This window comes from Panthera tigris, chromosome B2, assembly GCF_018350195.1.
Source record: "Panthera tigris isolate Pti1 chromosome B2, P.tigris_Pti1_mat1.1, whole genome shotgun sequence".
In the NCBI taxonomy this organism is placed as follows: Eukaryota; Metazoa; Chordata; class Mammalia; order Carnivora; family Felidae; genus Panthera; species Panthera tigris.
The window spans coordinates 116606368-116634099 of NC_056664.1; the positions used below are offsets into that span (position 1 = coordinate 116606368).

The window sequence follows — 27732 nt, forward strand, 5'->3', positions numbered from 1 at the left end:
AGAAAAGGCAACAGCAAAACCTTCAGTTGTACAAATGAATCTTTAATTCCTCTTGATGGCGAAAAATGTCAATCCCATTTTGGTAAATTGCAGACAGATCTCATAAAACTATGTGAGTAGGTAGAAAATGGCATAAAAATGGCATATAAATGTCAGGTATATTTAGGGGAAACTAATTCCAAATGTGCTAATTAAAACATAAATATTGCTAAAGTACATATTAATGGTCCTATACGAAAAGAGAACTTTGAGGTCCTGAAGCATTTCCCTTCAGATCAATACTGAGCAACCAATTATTTGCTAGTCTTTCTTCTAGGAGCTGGGAGCACAGGGATGAACAGCATCAGGAGAACAGGGTCTCTCCTCTCAGGGACATCACATTCTTTTAAGGGGACATATAATAAACAGGAGACGTGTCAGCCTATGATAAATGCTACGGTGAGAAGTACAGGCGGGCATGAGAATTGATTCACTGCTTCCAGTTGGGTTCTCAGGGAGGCCTCCCAGAGAAGGTGGCATGAACTCTGTGATCTTGATAATAAGAAGGAGCCAGGTCTGTTAAAAGTAGGAGTGAGGAGCCCCCTGGGCAATGGAGTGGCTAGGGAAGAGTCCCTAAGGTGAGAACATGTGTAATATGTTTTGTTGAGGAAATAAAGACAATATGGTTGACCCTTACAGGTGAAGGGAGGGTGGAGTAAGGTGAAGCTGAAGAGGTCCAGCCTATGTAATGCTTTATGATAAACCAGAATAATGGGGTTTCATTCTGTTTTGTGTGGGCTGGGACTGGAAAGTTGAAGGCAAGGGAATATGTTGATAGGGTTTACGTTTCCAAGTGATGGCTCTAGCTTTGATGTGTGACAGTGAGAATGGAATCAAGGAAGGCTGTTAGTTTATTGCAGTAGACTAGCTGAAAGGGCTGTGTAGGGTAGAAGTCACTGATTTCAGGGTAGATGTTAGAGGCAGGGTCATCAGGAAAGAGGAGTCAGGAATAACTCAAGTTTTGGCTTGAACAGTCGACTGGATAACGATGCCATTTATTGAAGATGGGAAGGCAAAACTGGAGCACAGAAGTTAGAGTCCTTTGGAATCAGGAGTTTGAGATGCTCGTTAGGCTTCCAGGTGGAGATCCCAGGTGGGCAGTCGGGTTCATGAGTGTGGAGTCAGGGACGAGGTCAGGGGATATGACTGTGGATATTTGGCAGACAGATGATGTTTAAAACCCAGGAAGAGGGATTCGATAGAGAAGAGAAAGGGACTGGATTAGAGGAGACATCAGCAAAGGGACTGAGAAAGACGGGCCAGTGGGGTGTGAGGAAAATCAGAACAAAGTGGTCAAGGAGCTACAAGAAGAAAGTGCTTCAAGAAGGCAGGAACAGTATCTGTGCAGTTCCGGAGTGTAATTCTTGGAAACGTTCTTATTTGGTAATGACCTCAGGCCAAAAACAACACAGTTCTCATATGACCTATATTCTTACTTTCTTTAAAACTTACAAAGTGAAATTGAAGGAAAGTACAAAAAAGAATAATGCTTTCTGACAGCTCTCTAACTTTTCGTTGGTGCCAATTTCATGAGCTTGTAAAATCGTGATTTCCCTTTCTTGCTGTAGGAAAACAAACAAGACGGAAGAATCCTGAGGGGTTCGCAGAGAGCCCGAAGGAAAAGGCGAGGTGATTCGACTGTAATAAAGCAGGGTAAGTTGATGAAAGAAATGGTTTACTTGTGACTTTATGAAATGGAAAATATTTCACAAAGGTAGACATTTTAGTCTTAATTATAATGTACACAAGGGCCATTAAGGTATTGTTTTGGGTCTTTCTTTGATTAAATTTTGTCCATAAAAAGCGGGGTTTGAAGAAGTAGATAAAGAAAAAAATGGAAATGAGTAACTTTTGAATAATGTCAGTGCAAACTTGAAAACATCTTCCTATGTTTTTCTGTTGAGTAGGTTTTTTTCTCCTTCTGTGTGTTTTCTAAAACCTTTGTCCTTATATCCTAAGATTTTAAGTTTTTTTTTTTTTTAAGTTTACTTATTTTGAGAGAGAGCACAAACAGGGGAGGGCAGCGAAAGAGGGAGAGAGAGAATCCCAAGCAGGTTCCACACTACCAGCATGGAGCCCGATGCAGGACTCAAACTCACAAACCATGAGATCATGACCTGAGCCAAAATCAAGAGTCAGACGCTTAACTGACTGAGCCACCCAGGCGCCCCTAAGATTTTAAGTTTTTAATGTTTGATCTCAAACTTTAAACTCCTGATGTGGAACCTTTTTTGCTTCTTTCATTGTTCCTCGGGCAGCACTTTGTTTTCATGACAAATCCAGTCCTCGGACCCTTTCCTTTTGTACCTGACTGGATGAACTTGAACTCCATGTGCATCATGGCCCTTTGGCCACTTCCATGGAGGCCTCAGCGTCCTCCACCAGGTTTTGTCTTGCCTGTGGACCCATAGCATCTGCCTGCCAGCGTGTCACGTGAGGTCACGCCACTCTGTGCAGCCCCACTGCCGACCTCTCTGTTCATGCTGTCCCTGCAAATTGGGGCCGTGAACCCAGTGTGCCTTTCACTGCGTGGACGCCTTCCTGTCTTGTTCATCCCTCCATTTCTCAAATAAAGCGTGAACTACTCCCACCTGCCTCAGGCACACAGCCTGGCGTTTACATTCTCGGGGGACATGACCTTCTGTTTTACATCACTGAGATTAGAGGGGGGTAAATTTCTCACTCTGCTCTCTGCCTCACAAATGTTTTAACCTTCTTCTCTTCTACCTTCAGGGCCCTGACTCTTTCTGGAACCTTGTTCCTTTAGTCATTTTTTTTTCCCTGTTAGGTATTCAGATATTTTTCTCTTCGAGCTCCATCTCAGCCCATTCACATCTCATCCCCTAAATACCTTTCTCCCAGTTTTGCTACCCATCAAGCTATTATGCTCTTCCCTCATTTCTATTATCTGTTAAATTAACCCAGAGTAAAAGTGATACTGGCTGGTTGCATATCTTTACCACTTCTGTATTCTTTTGCTGCTCAAAATCTGGCCCTTGCTAAATTGATACCCACCCCACCCCCCACCCCCAGATTAGCAGCCATTCCCTAAGTACTCAGTGCACTGCCCTCTTCCCAGTCCTCAGCTTCTTGATCTCAGGAAATTTTTTTTTTTCCAAATATTTATTTATTTTTGAGAGAGCACTTGCAAGCAGGGTAAGGGCAGAGAGAGAGAGAATCAGGGGATCCAAAGCAGGCTCTGTGCTGATAGCAGCGAGCCTGATGTGGGACTCAAACTCAGAAACTGTAAGATCATGATCTGAGCCGAAGTAGGACACCTAACCAACTGAGCTACCCAGGTGCCCCAGGAAACATTTTTTTTTAAGTTTATTTATTTTGCAAGAGAGAGAGAGAGAGAGAGAGTGCATGTGCTCAAGTTGGGGAGGGGCAGAGAGAGAAGGAGAAAGAGAGAATCCCAATGCAGGGCTCAAACTCACGAACCTCGAGATCATGACCTGAGCTGAAGTCAGACACTTAACCGACTGAGTCACCCAGTCGCCCCTCAGGAGGCATTTTTTGATCATCTCGTTTCATGATACTGTTCTATCTCGGTTTCCTGCCGTGTCTCCTTCTTTTATTCTAAGTTCTTCTGCACCTACCGTTGTAACTGGTTGTACACCACAGTTTACTTCTTAGCTCTTGCTTCTTTGGGAGGCCCGGGAAGAGGCTGAGAAATACCGGGCGTGGTAGTAGTCGGGGAAGTGAGACTTCACAGGATACCCCTTTGACTTCCTAGATTTGGAAACCCTATCATCTTCGTCTCACTTGCTTTTCAGGCTTGCCTCCTAAGGGAAAGAAAGCCTGGTGCTGGGCGTCCTACCTGGAAGAGGAAAAAGCTGTGGCAGTGCCAGCAAAGCTGTTCAAGGAGGTATGGGCGCTTCTAGAAAGCATTGTCTATAAGAGAGAAGACTCTGGAATTCTGATCTGGAATTAGCATTGATGTTTCCAGTATGTGTTTGGGAAATGTGACTTGGGATCATTTCTCAAGCATACTGTTTTCATGAGTGTATTTACACGGAGGAGTAACTCCAAGGGCAACTGACGTGCATGTGTACTCACAGTCCTCCAACACACACGGATGGGCCCACATGCAGACGCACATGCTCTTTCGTCTCGACATTTACTGGGATTTCACTCACGACTTTTAAGGGGGATTCCTCTACTATTGCTGCAAAGCTAGTAGATAAAGAAAAACCGGCATGAAATTTCGTGTCAACATCGTGGCTTTGGGAGAAACAAAAACGAGTGACTGAGGTTTATATAATTTCTCAAGAAAACCCTGAAAGCAAGTTACCGTGTTACATTAACTGTAGTAAAAACATTTTGTCATAAGTGATTTAAAATCAGTTAGAATTATAGACACCAAGTGAAGTTCTGAGTAGGGGCTGCTGCCCCTGGGCTGAAGCAGGGGGGTCAGCAAACTTGTTCTGTGAAAGAGCAAGAAGGTATGTGTTTTAGGTTTTGTGGGGCATCAGGTCTCAGTTGCAGTGACTCAGTTATGTTGTTGTAATGAAAGCAGCTATAGACGATATATAAATGAAGGGCTATGGCTGTAGTCTACTAAAACTTTACTTACAAAAACAGGTTGAGGTTTGGAGTTGACCGAGAGAGGATAGTTTGCTGAACCCTGATTTAAATTATTTAATTATATTTAATCATGGTACATGATAAATCTGTTGATACCTTGGAATATATGCATTAACATAGGGAGTTTTTTGTTTTGTTTTTAAATTTTTTAGTGTTTTATGTGTTTTTAAGAGAGAGCGAGCAAGCATGGGGGAAGGAGAGGCAGAGAGAAAGGGAGACAGAATCAGAAGCAGGCTCCAGGCTCTGAGCTGTCAGCACAGAGCCCGAAGCGGGGCTTGAACCCACGAACCACAAGATCATGACCTGAGCCAAAGGTGGACGCTTAACCAACTAAGCCACCTGGGTGCCCGGACATAGGGAGTTTTAAAAAAGTGAACGGAGAGTCGATGTTATAATGATTACATCTACATTGAGAATATTATTTAAACATAACTGTAATTACATATGAACTTGTTCTATATAATTATTTTCTGTAACTTTGATTCTTTGTAGACTAGACCTTTTTACATGTAAAAAAAAAAAAAAAAAGCTTAAATGCAGCTAATTACTCGAATCAGTAACACAGTCATGTAATCGACACTATAAAAGTACCAGAAGAATATGCAGTATGTCCCTCAGAGCCCTGCCCTCCAGGTCCCAGGTCTGCCTCTCCTGAAGTGATTATCATTGCTTGCTCTTATATTCCCTTCTCACAAAATTCTGTATCCAGATCAGCACAGACAGACACAGATCCTGTCCTCCCTGTCGTCAGCCAAGGGGTAGCATACGTCACACATACCGTGTGTGTTTTTTTAGACTTTGTTTTTTTTTTTTAACTTAGTTTGGAAATCTCAGTTCGTTATGCCCTTCTTCATTCTTCTATAATAGTGCATCGTGTGGCATCTTAGGTCTGTTCCATAACAAGTTAAGCTACTCCCTATTGGTTGGCTTATGTGTGTGTGTTAGTATAGGACACATATCATACACACACACAACACACACTTAGTTTTAGTGAATAGCCTTGTACACCTGTCATTTTGCACACATGTGGATATCGCTGTGCACTAATTTCCTAGAATTAGAATTCCTGAGACAAACAGAACGTCCTCTGTTTTATAGATATTGCGAAATTGCTACGGGTTGGGCCACTTTACTCCCTGCTCGTGATGTACGTATGTGCCTGTTTCTCTAGAGCTTTGCCACCACTGTGTAATCAAACATTGTGATCTTTATGAATCCGATTAGGTAAAATACATTTGAGTGTAATTTTACTTTGTATGACTCTTACGAGTGAGGTTGAAAATCCCCTTTCTTTTGGATTTTTAAGAGTTGTTTATGTATTTGGTTAGTCTTTAAGAACGTTAATAATTCACACTTTAATTAGGCCTTCAGGATAACATACTAAAACTGCTGTCATTTTGCATTTTAGTATCAATCCTTTCCATATAACAAAAATGGGTTTAAAGTTGGCATGAAATTAGAAGGTGTGGACCCCGAACATCAGTCCGTGTACTGTGTCCTCACTGTGGCTGAGGTAAGTTTGCTTGTCTTTATTTTTGCAATAAAATGGTGGTTACGGGATTTTAATAATGGGGAAAAGTGCCATCTGTTGAGTACTGCTCTACACCAGGCATGATGCTTGTTGCTTTGTACGTGACCTCATTGAATCTTTGTAAGATTCATTTATAAGCTTTGCAGGTCCTGTTTTTTCATCCCTGTTTTATTGATAAAGGAACTGAGGTTCAGAGAGGCTAAGTGACATACACAAGGTCACACAGCCTCAAAGTGGTAGAACCAGGATTTGACCCCACGCTATCTGACTCCATAGCTTTGGTCATACTGTGGTTCCTTAATATAAAAAAAACAGACTAATAGGTACTTATAAACTTTTAATTTTTTAATTTTTTGGTTTTTTTGTTTCAAGTTTTATTTAAGTTCCAGTTAATTAACATATAGTGTACTGTTAGTTTCAGGAGTAGAATTTAGTGATTCATCACTTAACACATAACACCCAGTTCTCATCCCAACCAGTGCCCTCCTTAATGCCCATCACCCATTTATCCCATCCCTCCACCCTCCTCTCCTCCAACAACCCTCAGTTTGTTCTCTACAGTTTGCCCCTCCCTCTTTTTTCCCCCCTCTGTGTTCATCTGTTTTGTTTCTTAAATTCCACATATGAGTGAAATCATATGGTATTTGTCTTTCTCTGACTGACTTCCTTCGCTTAGCGTAATACTCTAGCTCATATACTTTTTTTAGTATTTTGAGGTATCTCTGTGAAATTTTTCAGGAAAAATTGTCCAAGTCTATTTATATATAGCTTAGTCTAGTATATTCCTGAGAGCACTTCTTAGAATTTGTTTTTTTCTTCCTGTGCTAGTGTCCGACTTCCTTCCTCCCTTGAGCCAGGGGTATGTATCACTTGAAAATGCCCCCCAAAAGAGTAAGGTGGTCTTGTGTGTTAGTTTCAGTTATCATAGTATTCCTATAGTAGCTTAGGGAATTTGTAAGAAGCGTGGCTCCTGTGGAACACAGTGACATCTCCTACATGGACCATGACAGTTACAGTAAATAATGATACATAGTTATGCACAGAGTACCTAGGACAATACTGTGCTTAGTACTTTCGCTAGTTCCCCACAAACAGTTGAGACGGCATTGTTCAGTAAATGTAGAAGCAGATTCAGTAAGTGTGGACTGCTTTTGAGAAGTTTAGGTGTAAAAAAGAAGGGGATCTTTTTAAGGGGTGTGTGTGTGTGTGTGTGTTTCAACTCTTGATTTTGAAGGAGATCTATTTTAGTTCGTCCAGTTTTTTATTATAACAGTAATGTTTGCTCATCATGAAAACTTCAACTAGTGTAAGAATGTATATAAATATATAAGTATATGTATTTATTATAAAAAGTAAAAGTTCTCTATCACACCACCTTCTTTTCCTTATTCCATATCCCAGAGATAATGACTCTTATGTGTTTCCTGCGTTCCCTCCAAATGTTTTCTCTGCTTGTAAAAATATGTACATTTTTCTCTTTTTTACATATAAATTGCACAATAATTCTGAAGCTTGCTTTTATGACGGTGTATCATATATTTTACGTGCATGTTGTTTTCCACCATCGAGTAGTATTGCATTTTACTTATTTTCTGTTATTCATTTAATTTCTCTCAGACGGATGAACAATTGAGTGGTCTTTACTTTCTCATTGTTCTCATTATTACAAACAGTGCCTTGTGAGCATGATTAAAATGAAAATTTTTGATGCACACAGCTACTTGTTGTTCCAAAAAGTTTTGCAGTTGTTACAAAAAAAGTTTAACAGTTGTATGAGAATTTGTTTGCCTAAGCCTGAGAGATACTCTCTATTTACTTTTCTTTGTCTTCCTCCCCGCCCCCCCCCCCCTTTTTTTTTTTTGCAATGGGAAGAGATTGGAGAGTGAATTCTGGAAAAAAGCAACTAGGGAGCAGAAGATTGGAAGGTTCAGAGAGGGCAGATTATTGATAAAGAGGGGATATGGGAAGATGAAATCCAGAGTTCATGAGGAGGCCCACCCATTAGCCAGGAGCAGGACTCTCCTGTTGGGTTCTAACAGGGTGGGGGGTGGGGAGGATGTGCACATGCACGGGCAGGTCTGCTAGTTTGGGGACAGATGTGTGAGGGAGCTTCTTTGTCACGGAAGGTCACGTGAAGGTGTAGCTGAAGGAGGGTGAAAGGGCTGTTGTGAAGGATGGGAGTAGAACTGGACGGGGCCATCTAGAAGGATTGCTACACAGCAGGGATAGAACAGGGAGTGTCTGCTGTACAGGTGCATGTGATTCTCGTTTGTGGTAGTTGTAAGCCATGAATCGCAGATCCTGACCGTTGCTTCTAGGATTAGGTTCCAGGGAGCTTCTGGTCACATTTCCATCAGCTGAACAATATGTAACCTTGTTCATGTATATTTCTGTTTAGTGACATCTTCTTTAATATCTGTTGTTGGTTTATTAACATGGGACTCAGCCAACAGCACCATAACTCAACGCCTGATGAAGCTGCCCTAACACACATCTTCTCCTTAAGGCACATCATCGCCTTCTTGCACTTAGGAGCACCAGCCAGCGCTTCGGCACTGTGCTCGGGGGCCGTTCCAAATAGCAGAATCACCCACAGGAAGCACAAATGTGAAAAACGTAGCAGTAAGTAGATTGTGCACAGGGTGTTCGGCGTGCAGAATGAGATGTAAAACAAGAAGGCAGAGCATTGCCTTCTTCGACCTGAGCCGGGAACTCGCATGATAGGCGGCTCACAGTTTTCGCCGCTCTGTGCATGCATCTGTTCCCAGACACTGTGGGTACAGATGTTATCACGTAGGTGAAATCGCAGCTAGGAAGTCATGAATAATAAGGGTTAAGTGTATGTCTTCTCCCCCTCCCCTAGCAACATTCCCTAGACCAGGTATAGGTGCAGACTAGGTGGGTGCTTGGGATAATGGAATTTTGTCAGGCATGTATTTTGGGAAGGAGGGAAAGACCTCGGGGCAACAATTTAAAGATGTTGGCAAGAAAATGTTTCCCGTGATTGTTAGGGACGGAAGGCGGTGGCAGGGGGATGCTAGGGGAAAAGTAGAAGAATCAGCGTGAGATGCTGGACTTCTCATTGAGGTTGAGGAGGAAGTGTATAGGGAGTAGCTGGGTTAGCCAACTGAACAGGAGGATGTCTTCACAGGGCTGGACGCTTCAATAGTTGAGAGGCAGGTAGTTCCTCCTGGGACAAGATTCATGAGAGTGTTTGAAGTGGAGAGGAAACTCGGGGAGCAGAGGAGCCAAGGTAGAGGATGAGTCATCCGTGTGTATGGCAGAACCACTCAGGATGGAGACGAAGAGAGTAAGCCAGAGCTTCATGTCTGATGAGTGAGAAGGGATGTTGGGGAGGACAGCATGTGGGCTGATAAGGACGAGGTGGTGCAGCCACATTTCAAGGTACTCAGAGGAGCAGGGACCCCAGAGTGTGGTGTGGCCTGAGGCAGTAACCCCGCCTGGGTCTCAGAGGGAAGGAGGGGGAGAAGGAGCAGTCTCCACCTGAGGGAAGCCTTGACAGGGATGTGTGACATACGCTTTTGAACAAGGAGGCTGAGGATGTAGGAGGTTGTGTACCAAACCAGAGGGTTCCAGAGAGCACAAGACACAAGTGGAGAGATTGTGGGGCCAGGAGGGAGAGGTTGACTCCGGAGGTGAAGCTCAGAGCGGTCGAACCCCAAGGGACTAGAGGGTTAAGTCACTCAGGAGGCTTGTTTCTTGGGCATTGACCGGAGTAGGTTGGCGTAGCTCTGGGGCTGAAGACAGGAGCGGCCGCCGAGCTCCTTCTGGACACGGGGTGGACGTGGGGCGGGGGCCGCCACTTAACTGTTTACGAGAGATTGTACCTGCCTGGAACCCCACCTTGGCTGTGCAGAGGGACTCTAGTCTCCCTGGGGAGGAGTCCGCTCACTCGTAAATCTTATATATGTAACGTATCAAGACATTCCAGTTGAAAAAATACTAACATATGAGATAAACTATAAAAAGCCCATCATTTCCTTTTGACCTCTCCCTTTTCACTCCCACTCCTCAGAATAAATCATTGTTAATATTTTGGCATATATTCCCAGACGTTTTACTACTGTGAATTTACATTTATAGGCATACGTGTAAGTACGTACATAAATGTATAAATACATATACTTACACATATATGTATGTGCACACGTAATGGCACGTGTACACATACACATAAAAATCTACATAGATTCACACATAAGTAATTTTTCTCATAAACTGACTCATCCTGTGCAGTGTGTTTTACCACTTGAGTTTTTGTAAAGTTTACTATTTTGAGAGAGAGAGAGAATGCGTGTGCATATGTGTGCCCACGTGCACATGCAAGCGGGAGAGGAGGAGAGAGAGCAGCAGAGAATCCCAAGCAGGATCCACCTGACAGCGCAGAGCCTGACTTGGGGCTTGAACTCACAAACCTGTGAGATCGTGACCTCAGTTAAAATCGAGAGTCCGATGCTTAACTGACTGAACCACACCTGTGCCTCGCCACTTGAATTTTAACAGTATGTTTCAGAGAACTTGCCATGACAGGAAATAGACAGCTGCCTTATTATCTGGGGGTTGTTAATTGCCCTGGTTCTATGCTCTAGTCTCAAGCTTCTTCTTCCGGCTTCTACAGGGCCAGGTGCTCTTGGCGTGTTGAGACGTCTGGTGCGTTGTGTGGTTCCACTTGAACACATCTGCTGTGCTAGTAGGAAGTAGATTGAGAGGCTGGACTTCTCATAAGAGCCCAAGGCAGAGTGTGACCCAGCTGAAGCCTCAAAAACCCATGTGACCTTTTTAAGTCAGAACTTCCTCAAGAGGGACCCTTTAGGCAGATGTGTGGCCTCAGCATTCAGCCCACATTCCGTGAAGTGGGTTCTTACTGGCATTCCAGGGAACCTGTGAATTAAGGAGGGCTTTTCTTTCTTTCTCCCAACCCAGCTACTGGTGGAGAGGAGAATCTGTTGATATCCCTCCGTGTACCACCTTGGTCTGGCTGCATATCCCTGTCTGCAGAGCTTTATACAGGATAGGAGCCAGCATTCACACGGTTTATGGCAGGGCGCCCACCCTGGGACTCTGCTGGAGCTGCGCACCCGTGTTGGGCTGGCTCCATCCCGGCCGGCTCTCCTTGGTGACTTATGCTGGTACAATATCAAGAATGGAGGGAGGACGTGTACATGTGGGAAAATCATTCTTCTCCCAGGATCTGTGTGCTCCTGACACAACTGGGAATGAGGCCAAAGCAATGCGGCTCAGCTCTTCCCAATGCGTTGCCTTTGCCTTTAGAGGTTGGCAGTTTGTTCACTGGATTTTGTGGCTGTTAGTGAGCGTACTTTGATTAACATAGGCCGTGTCGTACTTGATGTCCATGTTGGTTTCTTTTTGCACTTAGATTAATAAATTTTATTTTATTTTGTAAATAAATTTTGTATGCAGATATTCTGGGTATTTGGCCGGGGGTGTTGTTTGCCTTTTAGTCAGTCTTCGTGCTTCCCTATTTCAGGTGTGTGGATATCGGATAAAACTGCACTTTGATGGATATTCTGATTGCTATGACTTCTGGGTAAACGCGGATGCCCTCGATATTCACCCGGTTGGGTGGTGTGAGAAAACTGGCCACAAACTCCATCCTCCAAAAGGTGGTGTCACTTTTTTGTTTCATACTTTAAATTCTGCAAAAACTTTTTCTAATTTATTAGTTAATTTATTTTTTATATTAAATATAATTTATTGTCAAAAAACCTTTCTTCTTACATTTTGACTTGGAATTTTTAGGAATTCAGACTTCATTAAGATGCACACAGGCCCAAATTCAAGCTCATTGTTCATGAAAAAAAAAAAAACCCAAAAACGTGTATTAAAGTGACAGAAATGTAAAAAGTAGAACCCTACGTAACAGAGTAAACTGTGTCCGTGTACTTATTTGTATACAAAATAACATTTGACTGATACTTAATTTTGAGTATAAATTTTAGTTATGGATTTTTTTCATGTGGTCCCCCACCTACCGGCTCCAACCGGGGCTACACACAGTTGATCCTCGAATAACCCAGAGGTTAAGGGTGCCAACCCCCAGCACAGTTGAAAATCCACATGTAACTTTGACTTGCTAAAAACTTAATTACTAACAGCCTACTGTTGCCCAGGAGCTTTACTGGTATAACAGAGTCAATTAACATGTGTTTTGTAAATTACATATATTACACACTGTATTCTTACAATAAAGTAAGCTAGAGAAAAGGAAATGTTATGAAGAAAATCGTAAGGATGAGTAAGTGGGCCTGTACTGTGCAAACCTGTGTTGTTCAGGGTCAAAGATACATATCCTTGAAAAAACAGATTTGAAAACTTTGTCCCAACGTGTTTACACGACTGAGCTTATCTACTGATATTTCATTATATAGAAAATCTTGAGAAATTATGAATTGAACTTATGGATCTTAATATTTAGGCACTTAGGAAGGAGAATGTAGTGCTAAAAGTTGATTTAGGTGGGGATTGAACTCATAGCAATTACATTTTTATTGCTGAGTTCTTTGTAATACAGTCTGCCAGTGGTTTTGCCTGTTTCGTGTTTACATAAAGATCCAAGAATAACAGATCCCATCTTTTTCAGTGCATCCCTAATGTATTTAATAGTATCTTATTTCCTTCCTTTTCAAGGGTTACATTTGGTATTGTTTACTTGATGTCAAAGATCCAGGTGACTGGTTTGATATTTTTGGCCTGTCTCGGGGCTGTTACTTTTTAATGGACTAGCCGTCCTTTGGTTTTAAGTGAAAAATAATGTCAGACTAGCATTTTCAGATGGCTGAGGAAAAAATGAGAAAAAATGAGGGTGAAAAAGAAAATCTGTAAGCCTTTGTATAAATTGACCTCTTGTATGTGGCGAATTATTAGCTATTCTTTTCATGCTGCCTTCTGAACTGTAACGGAAGGAGAAGAGAGCACATGAGCAGATAAAATAAAATGCTCAATTTCCTTTTTAAAGGAAATGTTGGCTTTAACAGCATTAAATGTGAAATTGTGAGCATTAAGGCAAGCACATTTCCATTATTGTAATTTGCCAGCATGCTTACTTCATAAATCTTGAATTGTCATTCTTGTGCTGATAGGCTAAAAAGATTTTATCTCTTTTATTACTGTTTTCTCCAGCTTCCCACTTGTTCTGACAAGTTAGTCTCCCAAAATAGAATAGGTGAGGGAAAAATAAATTTCCCCAGATTTTGACTCCTCCAGTCCACTAGTCTACTGCTGAGTAGTTCTGCCTAAATACTGATAGAAACAGCCTGGCAATAAGAAGTGTACCTGGGTATGATACATATTTGCTTCCTTTTACCTTTTCTTTGTGTCTATTATCATTCATTCAGAACGGAAAATATAATACAATTTGTTGGGAATAAACACAGCCTGTGTAAGGAAAAAAAAATCCATAGTTCTGAATTATGAGTTAAGTTTTGTCTGTTTAAAAAATCGATTATTTGATTTCAGCATGTTGGAGTTGTAGGTAAAAGTGGGGATGGAAACTTAAGTGTGAAATATTTTGATATTTTACTCAATCTGTATATATGTGCTTATCCAAGGTTATAAAGAAGAAGAATTTAATTGGCAGACCTATCTAAAGACATGCAAAGCCCAAGCTGCTCCCAAGTCATTATTTGAAAATCAGAATATAGTAAGTACATTCAAGATACTTTTCCTTTTAAAGGAGGTGACTTTTGAGTGTTTCATAGGATAAAGTATAAATGATAACAAGAGACTAAATATATTTTATTGCTTTGGTAAATAGAGCACTCTTCATTAAACTTTAAAATTAGCTTAAAATCCTTCTGAATCAATGTTTTTTATAGGCATATCATGGTGGTTGTGTTTTATTGAATGGTAGAAGGCTACAGAGTTTGAAGCCCAGGTGTAATTTACAGTGAAAGTGCATAACAGATTAAATTGACTCGGATATTTTATTGTTACTGTCACGTGTTTCAAGTACTGTTGAAGTGGGATTCATGTGGTAGATGAATGTAGCCCAGTTCGGATTTGCTGCTGGGGAAGAGGATTTACCTTCACCCCGGCTTGTAGCTTTATTTTGCCTATATCAGAAGCAAAGTCTGAATGTGTATGTATTTCCTACCTTTTTTGACCTGTATTCCCACTTTCCATTGCATGTTCCCTGTTGCACCTCTGAAGAGGCCCATCATGGTCCACTCTTCTTCCTTGTCCACGGTTTGGTCTAATTGGAATTAACAGAGAGCAAGCAGGTGCAAAGCCAAAATGTCCTTTTTTATAGCAGATAAAGGCTCGGTTGGAGTACCCGCATGGCCTCAGTCTGCTGACGAATGAGCTTCTTGATTCTGAGACCTAGAATTAACGAGATGTACTGGCCCTTCTGCCCCATCACCCAGGCCCAGGAGCACTAGAGCAGGGCAGGCCTGCACTCTTGCAGGTCTAGAGCATGCCCCTAGAGGAGCACAGTGCAAGCTCCATGCCCTCTAGGCCAGCTTACCCTTAACAGTACGATGAGTTCCTCCTTTCAGATTCACCAGTCAGGTAACAGTCAGTGAGACTGCAGAAAGAGACGATCATGTTTCAATAGTGGGATTCTCTCCAAAAGGAGATGAATATCAGGGGTGGGCAAGACCATCTCACCCACTCCAAACACCTTCCATTTGGGAAAGGATTTTAACCAGTTGTTTTGAGCATCTGTCTAATGGCTGAAAGATTCTCTGATCAAATTAGACATAAGCGAGGTTGAATTAGAGAACTGAAGGTGTGTGTGTGTGTGTGTGTGTGTGTGTGTGTGTGTGTTTAGGTAACTAGTAGAGCTAATGAGCCAGATTATTATTTTCAAATCTCATAATCGAGAGGAGAGCTTAATTGCCGAAATGTAAATACTGCGTTGTCAGCAGCTATTCTCTGTCAAGACGAGGGAGGAAGGTCAGTTAGGTGGAAAACTTAAGTGGCCCGCTCCACGTTTCCTAATCCCTGTCTGGATCTCTGATGTTGAGATCAGTCAGGGATTTGATTAACTGCCTTGAACCGTCATCTTCAATTCTGTGCATTGCTAGCACACAACTGAATCTTGGGCTCTGTGTTTGGTGTCCAAGAAGCAATTAATTTTTCTATTTCTGGATTCGTCTACCTCAGAATATTCAAATATCTGTGGTCAGAACCCTGGTAAATAATTTCAGGACTAAAATGTACTGTCCCAGTGTCTGTGCAGCATTAACACCTGCTCCTTCTATTCATGTGGGATGTATGCTAACATTTTCAGTACGTGGCTGTCTACATTTTTGGAATGATAGCTGCATAATTATGGTAAAATGAGAGATAACATCTGTTCTGCTTAAAGTAATTAGAATAGTATCTGTATACTTAAGTCTGGACAGAGCTTTTTCTTAAGAGGGATAGAAATAACACTCGTGTGTTATGATTGGCATAACTGATCCAAGTACATTTCTCCGAGTTCTGATAGATTTCCTCACACGAGATTCTAAGGAATGCTTACATTTTACTGCACCTCAAGCACTAAATCTTATTGAGCTATATTATTGTCTTAGTTCCCCGTCCCAGATGGCTGGTAATGTTTGGCTTTCCTTATATTACCAACTGTTTTGAATGGCTGTATGTATTCAGCCAGTTCTTCTGGTGCTATTGTGAATAATATCTGTAGTGTTAGGTAAAAGTTGTAATAATTTGCAGCCTCTCATGTATGAAGATGACCTACTTTCAGTAGAGTACTCTTTTGAGAGAGCATTTCAGAAATGGGAGTGAACTTGTACTGACTCATACGCATTTCTAGCTTGATGAAGTGCATATTTTGCATGAAATAATTTTCATTGTTAAGTCTGTAATCAAGAACAAGAAAAACAAAAAGTGAACTAAATGGCAAAGAAAACTTGCCTAACTAGTATAGCTGTCTAACTGCGGTCCAAAACACATATTAAATTTAATTAAACTCTGTGAGGTTGTGGGTGTCTTAGTCTTGAGGTCCAGATAGTTATTTGGATGTACCAATGAGGCATTTTTTTTTCCCCTTCTTGCTGCTTGTTGGAAATTGACCTGGCATAAAACTGGTACATGCTCTTTAAATTACATGAACATAGCTGATGCATGCCAGGTCCTGGAGCAGGACGTGTAGAGAGGGTGCAGATCTTGCTGTTAAGTGTGTGCTTATCTCTAATTAAATCTGCACGTTTCGTAGACAGTGATCCCATCAGGCTTTCGAGTTGGAATGAAGCTTGAAGCCGTAGACAAAAAGAATCCTGCGTTCATCTGTGTTGCTACGGTGACAGATATGGTGGACAATCGTTTCCTGGTACATTTTGACAACTGGGATGAGAGCTATGACTATTGGTGAGACCTTTTCCATTGCTGTGTGCTTTGGTTCACAGGTGTATTCAGGTCAACCTGGTACATGGTTGGAAAACAAAGATGATGCAGAGCTTGTAACAAAAAAGAGCAGTGGTCTGTCCCACTCTTGCACATTTCAGATTTTTCACTCTTCCCCTATTTCACATGGCATGTATTTCTAAATAGCAGCCTTCAGTTTAACTTTGTGCCTTGTATTTTCACTCACTTCCTGCTGCGGAAGTACAGTGTACCCTCCTCCCAACACGTGCACGTACAAGTGCATGCAGGTGCGTAACTCCCCCCCCATCCTGGGTGTCGTCTATTGTTTTCTGAGAAGACATGTTAGTTTTCCTTCATATTTTTATTCCCCGTAGCAATTTTAACCATTTATAATTGCCAAATACAAATCTATTAATTGAGGAATATTGTTTTTAATCCTTAGAGGTTTGGGATATACTGCATTAAGTAGTAGGAACAATATATTATAAACTTCTATAACTGTACTTAAAATAAAGTCATCATATTTTGATTAAGCAATGGGAATAATGATTCCCATATCTAATTCATGTTGATTGATCATTACTATTCAGTTTCCTGGTGAAAGGCATTTCTGAAGTGTTTAATTTCTTCCTAGGACACTGGCGATGAGAACATTTTAGAGCAGTGACAGATATCTTTATAAAATATGGCTAACATTACAGTATTAACTGAATATTAATTTGTATAGGTATTGCTACATTTGAGGGAAGCTTGTTTCCTAACCTTACTTTTTAGTATGCATACGTTTAAACATTGAGTAGAACCATCAATAATTTGCATTACCCCTCAAATTGGATTCTTAGACACTCATCAGTTTTCCTTACACTGTTTTAAAAAGGAGAGGCATTGAAAGCCATTTGCCATTCATATTTTTAAAATGCTTTCTATTATGCATTATACATGCTTTTTACAGATTTTTTTTAAGTGTAGACAAGTAGTTCCATGATTACACCACACAGAGTCGAGTACTTTTGAATATTTTGGTGTTTTTCCTCAGCTTTTTAATGCAAAGCATAATCTCCCCATAAGATGTCTTTTTACTCAGTTTGCCATAAACATTTTTATTGAAATATAGACCATTTCAAGCATGTACAAAGGTAGAATAAAAAAATGTAGAATAATAGTGACCCACCCACACCCATTATACAACACTAACCGTCATCAATTGAACACAACCGTTACCATTTGTGTTTCTCACTCTTGTTCTCTCTGTATTCCTTCTCCTAAAATCCTAACTCCGGGATTGTTCTGAAGCAGATTTCAGTATCATAGCACTTCATCTGTGTATATTTCAGTATGTATCTTTTAAAGATAAGGATTCTTTTTCTTCAAATATGTAATGTTATGAATGCCATAATGTCACTAAATACTTAACCATTCTTCCCAATTGCCTTAGTTTTGTTTTTGTTTTTGTTTTGAGGTTTGATAGTTTTAGGTCCTATATAAGGTATACACTTTGTGATTGTTTTGATGTTTCGCCTTCTCTTTTAATAGATTCCTATTCCTCTCTATCCCTTCCCCTTGTAACTTTTTTTTTTAAACATTTATTTATTTTTGAGACAGAGAGAGAGAGCATGAACATGAGAGAGAGAGAGAGAGGGGAGGGTCAGAGGAAGAGGGAGACATAGAATCTGAAACAGGCTCCAGGCTCTGAGCTGTCAGCACAGAGCCCGACGCGGGGCTCGAACCCACAGACCGTGAGATCATGACCTGAGCCAAAGCCGGACGCTTAACCGACTGAGCCACCCAGGCGCCCCTCCCCTTGTAACTTTTATTGAAGATATCACGTCGTTTGTCCTGTTAAGTCTCCTATAGTCTGGATTTGCTAATTGAATTCTTCTATTGCTTACCATTTTCATCTGTTCCTCATAGTCCTTTTTCTTTTTAATGTTTATTTATTTTTGAGAGAGATCGAGAGCGTGTGAGCGGGGGAGGGGCAGAGAGAGAGGGAGACACAGAATTCGAAGCAGGCTCCAGGCTCCCAGCCGTCAGCACAGAGCCTGACGCAGGGCTCAAACCCACAAACTGCGAGATCATGACCTAAGCAAAGTCAGACGCTCAACTGAGCCACCCAGGAGCCCCTGTTCCTCATAGTTCTTCTTGGTGGTTTTTGTTTCATTCAAAATTATCTATACCTAACTTGAATGAGTGAATGGATGAGAAAACTTTAAATTTAGTAACACTGCAAATCTGCTCTGGAGTCAAATGTGTTTCTCCCCTCCGGTGTTGGATGTACTGTGATGTTGGCAGTCCCAGAGTGATGACCAGATCCAATCCTGTCATTAATAAGGGACACTTTAGGGGCTCCTGGCTGGCTCAGTTGGAAGAGCTTGTGACCTTCTCAGGGTCATGAGTTCGAGCCCCATGCTGGATGTAGAGATTACTCAAATAAATTATAATTTAAAAAAAGAATGATACTTTAAAGCACTTGTTGGTTAAAATGAGCACTTTTGGTTTTAAAGTTCTGATTCATTTAGGGAGATTTTTGTTTTTTAACTTTTGTCTGATTTAAACAAAATGGGTAAATGTTAGTGTGTTATTTTTGTGGTCTTAGAAGTATTAGAGAGTTTTAAAAGTGTAAGTCATTTATTTGACATGAGGTGTGTTTCCTTTAAAAACATTCTTCTAAAAAAATTTAAAAAAGTAAAAACATTATTCTAGAAAAAAGTAATGAAAAACATGGAAGATTTTGTCACATTCAGTTTTCTTTGATTCCAAATGTCTGGGGAATAGGAAAGATCCTGGATTCTTTTTTTAGAAAGAGCAGAGAAGAAAATTGATCTCTTTTAGTACTGATTTTTATACTTTTATGAGCACAAACTAATTATTTTTAGGACAGAATGTACTTTGAGGAATTACTTATACTATTGACATGAAACCATATTTTATTAATTGTCAGAAGAAGAGTACAGTGTGTTCTCTTTCTCAATATCCAATTAAGGCACATTGAAAATTGCTAAAGTGCACTGGAATTTCTCCAGCTTTAGTAAATAGTATATTCTTTGATCTTTGAATTCTGGAATGGTTTTTATCTGCATAAATTACTTGTTTAGGTACGTAATTGAGGTTACAAATTGGATCGCTTTCCCAATTTAAAATAGTTGGGAAGTGAGATTTTTTTTTTTCCCTTTGAAGTTTCTTTCTTTATTTTGAGAGAGCCAGAGAGTGAGAGTGGGGGAGGGGCAGAGAGAGGGGCAGACAGAGAGAATCCCAAGTAGGCTTGAGTGCAGAGCCTGATGTGGGACATTAACTCATGAACCACAAGATCATAACCTGAGCCTAAATCAAAAGTCAGATGCTTAATTGACTGAGCCACCCAGGCATCCCCCTTTTTTTTCTTTAAAGTTTATTTATTTAGATTTTTTTTTTCCCCTTTGAATTGGATAGTGATCTTACCTCTTTTTACCTTAGTGGGATATTGAAAACATATACAGTTGACCCTTGAACAGTGTGGGGGGTAGGAGCCCTCACCCCCAGTGCAGTCGCAAATTTGTGTATAAGTTTTGACTCTCCCCATACTTAGCAGCCTACTGTTGACTGGAAGCCTTACTGATAACATAACCAGTTGATGAACTTGTATTTTGTAAAAGTATTATTTACTGTATTCTTACAATAAAGTAAGCTAGAGAAAAGAAAATGCTAGTAAAAAAATCATAAGGAAAACACATTTACAGTAGTGTACTATATTGAAAAAAAATACGTTAGTGAGCCCGTGTGGTTCAAACACCTGTTGTTCAAGGGGCACCTGTATAAGTCTGGGTACATTTGTGGTAAAACATATTTAGTTGCAATAAAACATTTTTTCCCTCCATAGAGGAAAATGGAAACTTAATGCAGGATTGAAGTCATTTTTTTTTTTTACAAAAGGAAAATACTGTATCTTAGAATAAAACTTGCTTTACCTCTAAGGTTTCCTATGTGCTTTTATTCCTGGTAATTGTTAGCGCTTAATTCTATCCCCTTGACAGTCATTAGACTAATTAATAATCCTAAGTATCTCAGAATAGACCTAGAAAGGGCTTGAAAGATGGGGAAGAAAGCAGTCATTGAGGTGAGGATGCCCCTGTGCGTAGGCTGTCCTCAACACCTGCTGCCCGAGGACTGGACTCCACGACAGAGCATGCTGTGTGAGGAGCACCCCTCTCTTCCCCCAGGCACTGGCAAGGAACCTTCCTTGGGGAATTCTTATTTGCATGTGATCTGGTCTTTTGGGAACTGGGAAGGCATGGCAGGACTTAGCAGATGACCAAGTAGAATAGCCGTCACAACGGAATTACAGCTTCAGCTTTCCCTGAATCTCAGTCCAGTGTCCCAGTGAGGCAGGGCAGAAAAGTCAACAAGTAGATCAATGAAAACGAGAAGTACTGAGTTACTGAAGTAGAACAAGCATGGGGCTAGGACCTTTTCCTGATTGTTTCTAAGTGTACTCCAAACTTCAGTTTAATTTTAGAGATGGAGTTCTTTTACCTTTATAAATTGAGAGTAATAGCAATGTTATGTGTCTCCTCAAAGTAGTGTTGAAGAGTTTGCAGCATGTTGTTAATTTCTCTTTTTTTTTAATACTTTTTAAAAATTTACTTATTTATTTAGATAGAGAGCAGAGGAGGCACAGAGAGAGGGAGAGAGAGAATCCCAAGCAGGCTCCATGCGGTCAGTGCAGAGCCCTACTCGGGGCTTGAACTCACAAACCATGAGATCATGACCCGAGCCAAAATCAAGAGTCAGACGCTTAACACACTGAGCCACTCAGGCACCCCCTGTATTGTCAATTTCTGAGAGCAATGTCAAAGTTAAGAGGTTTGTCATCATTGGGGAAGCATGGGTTGGTGGAGGTAATGAGTTACGGAGATGAAAGGAATGTAGGTAGCTCTACACTTCTGCCCTGAGGGGCTCAGGGTCTGCGGAAGGGTAGAAACACAAACACCACTGCCTAGGCTGCAGGGTAGGTGGTTTGTGCTTAGTTATTAGAACCCACCACTTCCTGTCTGAGGGGGCACGTGGAAGGAAGGACTGACTGACTCACTGGAGGGTTCTTGGGGAAGGCTTATTGGAGGATGTAGGATTTGAGCTGGACCATGAAGGATGATAGGAATTGGTACTTAGATGTTGGGATGGAATAGTCCTGGCCAAAGAAAGTATTTGCTTGTGTTTAGGCCCCAAGGGAGCAGACAAACGTATGTTTGGGGAATGGCAGCTAGTCTATTTGAGTGACTTTGTAGAAGGTTGAAGAGATGACTGTATGGGACTTCAGGCAAAGAGGTTTGGCCCTGAAGGTGAAAATTGATCATTGCTTGTTGGGTGGGTGGCAGGGCGGAGGGAGTCCACAGTCAGAGCAGGGTGTTCTGCACAAGGAGAGGTTTGAGCTTGGTTTTCAGGCTGAAGAAATGAGGCCACCGTGAGGATGGTAATTTGGAATACCTGGTCCTGTAGGAAGGGCTAACGGGGAGAAATGAGCTCCCTTCCCTCTCAGCCCAGAGAAAATGAAATGACAAAAATTTGAGTAGGGTAATGAGGTGGCATGTCCTTTATCTTTTCCACGGAGTCCGTGTGTTAGTGAAGAATCAGGTCTTAAGCTTGAAGCAAATTAATAATATTAAAACCAGCCACTGTGGGGAATGGGATTGGACATGAATTAGGGATGAAAGGAAGAACCAGATAACTCAGCCCTGTGAGGTTTGGGGTTTAGTAGCGAAACACAGAGTAACGGAGGCCCCTAAGAGTTAGCATATTGGAGCCAGGAAAGTGTCCCTGGGAAATAAGTTGACAGTCATGCCCTGGATGTAGGGAGCAGGCGAGGCCAAGTGTCCTGTATTTCTTCAAAGAATCGAAACCATTATGGCTTGAAATGAGGACTTGGATATTTTCCTTAAGGAAGCATCTTGAACTGTTCTTGTTTGACTCTCTGCCTAGATTTGCAGAACCCAGCATGTGTGCATTGTGTTCAGCTTTTGGCCAAGACTTGATAAAACCAGGATCTCTTTCTTTTCACCTGGAAGGCTTGGCAAAATCACTTATCCTCTTTAGATTTCCGTGAAATGAATATATCTTAACATCTGCTCACCTCATCCTTATAAACATGGGCTTTTCATGATTTCTTTCTTTGGTTTCTGACCTTTTTCAAAGTCCACCAGTTGACTGATTGGATCTTTGCAGCCTTCATGAGTAATTTGCACGTACTTGTGAAATGGACTTAAAAAAAAATATGTTTGACAGGACTTCTTTGATGATATACGTAAAAACCCAAAAGAAAGGAACAGTGATCGACAGTTTACTGAACTTTTCACCATTAGTTGTTCTTCTGTAATTACAGTCCTTTCTGGTTACATTTCTGGTTTTGAACACTAGATGGGACTAAGAGATGACTTATTTTACAGTATTGGTAGCAGAAAGGATTTCCCAGCCTTCCAGCTTTATTCTAAATGAAGTGTTGTTGGCTGATGGACAGAGTAGATGAAAACAGGGCTATTTCTCTTTTCTCTCTTGAGATGGCTTCCTGTTTATTTTAAATGGTGCCTTTGATTGATATTTAGGCAACATTAAAACCTTAAAGATTCAAGTAGTACAGGAGCGTGTGGCCGAGATACACCACGGTGTTTTCCTAAATTGCGATTTATAGAGAAACACAATAAAATCAAAGGAATTAGCAATGTCACATGTTCTTACTTTAATCACCACAAGCCTGGCAGGTAATTATAAAAACTATTTGATGGCTGTATTAGACTCCGAAGAAAAATATTAGAAATGTTGTATATGTTTTTTTATTATTATTTTTAATGAGCCCTATGTGAATGAACACCTTTCTCTAAAAGAAAAACAATCTCTCTGAAATTTATGCAATACATGATGAGTAATAATCCGTAATGAGTGATTGTCTCCGAAAAGAATAGAATAGGTAGAAGTAGAGCTTTATAGCCTTGTTTATACAGTTTATAACAGAATACTTTTATTTTGTTTCATTTCATTTCATTGCATTTCATTTCATTTCATTTCATTTCATTTCATTTCATTTCATTTCATTTCATTTCATTTCATTTCCAGTATAGTTAACATACAGTGTTATATTACTTTCAGGTGTATAATATAGTGATTTAGCAGTTCTACCCATCACTCTCATCATGACAAATGTGTCCCTAATCCTGTTCACCTGTTTCACCCATCCCCTCACCGGACCTCCCCTCTGGTAACCATCAGTTTGTTCTCTAGTGTTAAGTCCATTTTTGGGTTTGTCTCTTTTTTCCCCTTTGTTTTGTTTCTTAAATTCCACATTTGAGTGAAGTCATATGGCATTTGTCTTTCTCTGACTTATTTTGCTTAACATTACACTTTCTAGATCCATCCATGTTGTTGTAAATGGCGAGATTTCATTCTTCTTTATGGCTGAGTAATATTCCATTGTGTATCATGGGATACCTTTATCCATTCATCTTTTTTATCCATTCATCCAGTGATGGACATTTGGGCTACTTCCATAATTTTGCCATTGTAAATAATGCTGCAGTAAACAAAAGGACACATATATCCTTGTGAATTAGTGTTTTTGTATTCTGTGAGTAAATAACCAAGAGTATGATGACTGGATCATAGGGTAGTTCTATTTTTAATTTTTTGAGGAACTTCTGTACTGTTTTCCACAGTGGCTACACCAGTTCGCATTCCCACAACAGAATGCGTTTTAAGGAATTATATTAAAAAACATTTTATGAAAATATATCATTGTAAGAAATGTACCAATTGCTGTATGAACTTTGCATTGACCTAGCAGTGCTTGCTTTCCTTTCACATTTCTAAAATAATGACATACACAGACACACATAACCCTAATACATAGATTAAGAAAAATAATAGTGTGAGGAAGGGTGGTAGGTGAGAACAAGTGAATAAAGGGAGAGGAAAGAAGAAACCTTTATAAATATTTAAAGATATTTTTCACTGAAATAATTCCGAGAAAAATCAACATTAAATGGGAGCTATCTCATCTCACTTGTTACTTACTGTTCAGGGCTACTAATGTGTAAGTTGGTTTGAAAGAGGTAACTATATCCCATTCACCTAGAGCATTTTTTAGAATGTTCTTTGTTTTTCACTAGTCATAAGATGTTTTTTATTCACCAGAAACTCTAACCACTGTGTTACCTTTCTGGCTTTCTATCTGTTAGTTTTCCATCCAGAGGGCTGTGTTGAGACTTGCTGATCTTTCAGGATAGACTCAACAGATCTGGTTAAAAGAGCAGCACTGGACTCTTTGGCATCCATTAGACCACTGTTTTCCAAAGTGTGTTCTACAGAACACTGGTGTTCCACGTGATGTTAATGGATTGCCCACTAGAGCAGTGTTTCATAGTTATGTATCTTTAGGAAATGCTAGGTTAAATAATTTGAAACTTGTTTGTATATAGTATAATTTCACAGTCTTCAGTATGCTAATGATGCATTAAATATTTTGACTGTTTGGCCCTGATTTTCTTTTTTAACTTCATTACACCCTTCATGTTTGAAGACACCAATGGGGATTGTTCTACCAACTTTTTTTTTTTTCTTTTTTTTTGTCCTTTACAGATTTTAATTGTGATCTGTCTCTAGATGCCTCTACATTTATTTTGTAGTATTGTTATAACTATTCCTTTGTAACTATAGCCTCCACTGCCTTATGTTGTGTTTACCTGGCAAAACCCCAACCCTGGTTCAACTAACTTTGTGCCTACCTCATGCTTGTGCCTGAGTGGTTGAATGTGGCTAGAGAAAGGCACGACATGCTCACTGGTCTGACTTCACATTCATGACTGCTACCCTCCGGTGAGCCCTAAGGCCTGCCCCACAATCCTACTAAACAGATTCCTGTTTGTTCTTCCATACCACTCAGTTCCACTCCTTTTTCCCCCAGACGTCTCTTAACCTCCATTTCCCACCCTCCCTCTCCACTGATAGCCTTGTGTCCTGGTCATTGAAGAAAAAGACAGTCAGGGGAGGCGTCCTCGTGCTCCCACTGTTGTCTGGTGGGTGTATTCCTGATCTCTACCCATCGACAGGACCCTCTCTGTGACGGTGGGTGTGCCTGTCCCTGCCTCAGGGGCCCAGTCTCACACACAGGGTTCCATTTCCTCACCAGGTCATCCCTCTTTGTTGATTATTTCTACCAGTATCCAAACAGGAGAAAGGATTTAGCAGGTTTTTTTGATAACTGGGGGAGCCCTAGCACATAGAACACTACCCTGATCATGGTAGTTGGTCAGCATGTATTTCTTGAATAAATGAAGTAACAGTTCCCATCTTTTAAAAAGAGTTTTATTTTAAAGTAATTTTAAACTTAAAAAATAGTGTAGAGTGCGGTGCCTGGCTGGCTCAGTCGGTAAAGCATGCGATGCTTGATCTCACAGTCATGAGTTTGAGCCCCTCGTTGGGGATAGAGTTTACTTTTAAAAAAGTAGTACAGAGAATTTACGTATATTCTTCACTCAGCTTCCCCTTGAGTATTTCCCAACTTGAAAAAACAAAAAACAAAAACAAAAAACAAAAGTTTCCTTTTGCTGTCTAATGTTACAGGTCTCTGTTTCCTTTTAAAACAGCTACTTGAATGAATATGTTTTCTGTACAAGCTGACTCTGTCTGCTGTCCTTCCATTTTCTCTTAAACCCACCCTGTTCCAGCTTTTGCCCTTTCTTATTCCCAGCTCCACCAGAACAGCCCTTGCCAAGAATGTTAATGAACTTTACATTGGTAAATCCAGTAATCAGTTCTTGTTCTTTGATCTAGCGTGAGCATTTAACTTAGTTGATTTCTTTCTTCTTGCTTTCCTTCTCTTATTTTCTAGTCATTTCTTCTTGGGCTTCTTTGCCTCCTACTTCTTCTGTTCTCTCTCTGTACTCATTCTCTGGATGGCCTCATCTCTGTTCATGACCTTAGACATCATCCCAAATGCTGATGCTCCCACAGTTACATCTTTACCCTTGATCTTGTGTTTGAACTCCAGATTTTCATGCTCATTATCTGTTTGACTTCTTTACCTGTTTGTCAAACATATTGATAAAACAAACAAAAAGCAAAAAACCTCTCCATTCACCATTTGGAATGCCATAGACTGTGTCTCTAGTCTTCCTGTCTCAGGAAATGGTCCTACATTCTTCTGGTGGCCCCTGCCCCAAACCTTGGGATGTTCCTGACTTCTTCACATCACTCACATTCTGTATCAAATCTACCAGTATATCCTGTTGGTGCTTCCTTGAAAATACAGACCCAAAAACATGATCGCTTCTTATTATCTTCACCACCGGCACTCTGGTTCAGGCCTCCATCAACAACTCTTGCAAAAGCCTCATCTCGGTTTCCAATGTGATTAGTTGTCTGCAAAGCAGTCACAATAATTACTTTAAAAACATGAATTAGATTATGCCACTCTTCTGCCTAAAACCCCCTACATGATACTGTAGTAAACATCATTTTTCTCTGAATAAAATCCCAAGACCTTACCATGCCTAAAGGCCCTTCCTGATATTATTTCCTGTTCTCTGCTTCCCTCAGTGTGTTCCTGACCCAGCTGTGAGACTCCCACCCCACACACAGCCTTTGTACTTGCGTCCTCTCTGCACGGATTGGCTTTCTAGTGTGCATTTGAGTGGCTCAGTTCTTTCTCCACTTTCTTCAGGTGTCACCTTATTTGAGAGGCCACCGTGACTGTGCCATGTAAAAGAGTATCTTTCCATGTTTGCTCCCTGCTTCCTTCTTCCACCTCTTGTCTGCATCCGTTGTGCCACCAGAGTATTTATTTTGTTAATTTGTTTCCTATCTCTTCCCGGAATACCGCAGACTCCACAAAAGCGGGAACTTCGTATGTGTTTTATGTGCTGCTGTCTCCTCAGTGCCTGTCCCAGTGTCTGGTGCATTATAAACACTCAGTGTTTGAATGAGTGAGTGAGCAAATGAATGAATGAAATGAGTTGTGTGTACGATGAGGACTACATGAAACAAGTCTGATTAGGAGCAACGAATCAGATGCCAGATAAGGCATAGTGATAAAGAGGTCTTGCAAAAATACATGCCTGACTGAAGGAAAGATGAGAGAGAGGAGAAGAAAGAGGTGAGGAAAGGAAAGGAATACCTCCTCTTAATACCTGGCCGCTGCCATTCTAACAGATGATAGAAGCGTGTTTGTTTTTCGAGGGTGATCGAGCTTCGTGCTTTTTGCACGT

General features: G+C 40.7%; 1 protein-coding gene across 7 annotated transcripts in view; it reads left to right on the top strand.

The window, feature by feature from the left end:
- Positions 1–27732, top strand: part of L3MBTL3 (L3MBTL histone methyl-lysine binding protein 3) — a 130670-nt gene that overhangs the window by 35780 nt on the left and 67158 nt on the right. For all 7 annotated transcript variants that reach the window (XM_007078636.3, XM_007078637.3, XM_007078639.3 and 4 more), the window contains 6 exons: positions 1608–1692; positions 3816–3907; positions 6035–6139; positions 11667–11802; positions 13747–13838; positions 16362–16513. In XM_007078636.3, the coding sequence (XP_007078698.1) occupies positions 1608–1692; positions 3816–3907; positions 6035–6139; positions 11667–11802; positions 13747–13838; positions 16362–16513 (662 nt within the window). The remainder of the gene's footprint in view (positions 1–1607; positions 1693–3815; positions 3908–6034; positions 6140–11666; positions 11803–13746; positions 13839–16361; positions 16514–27732) is intronic.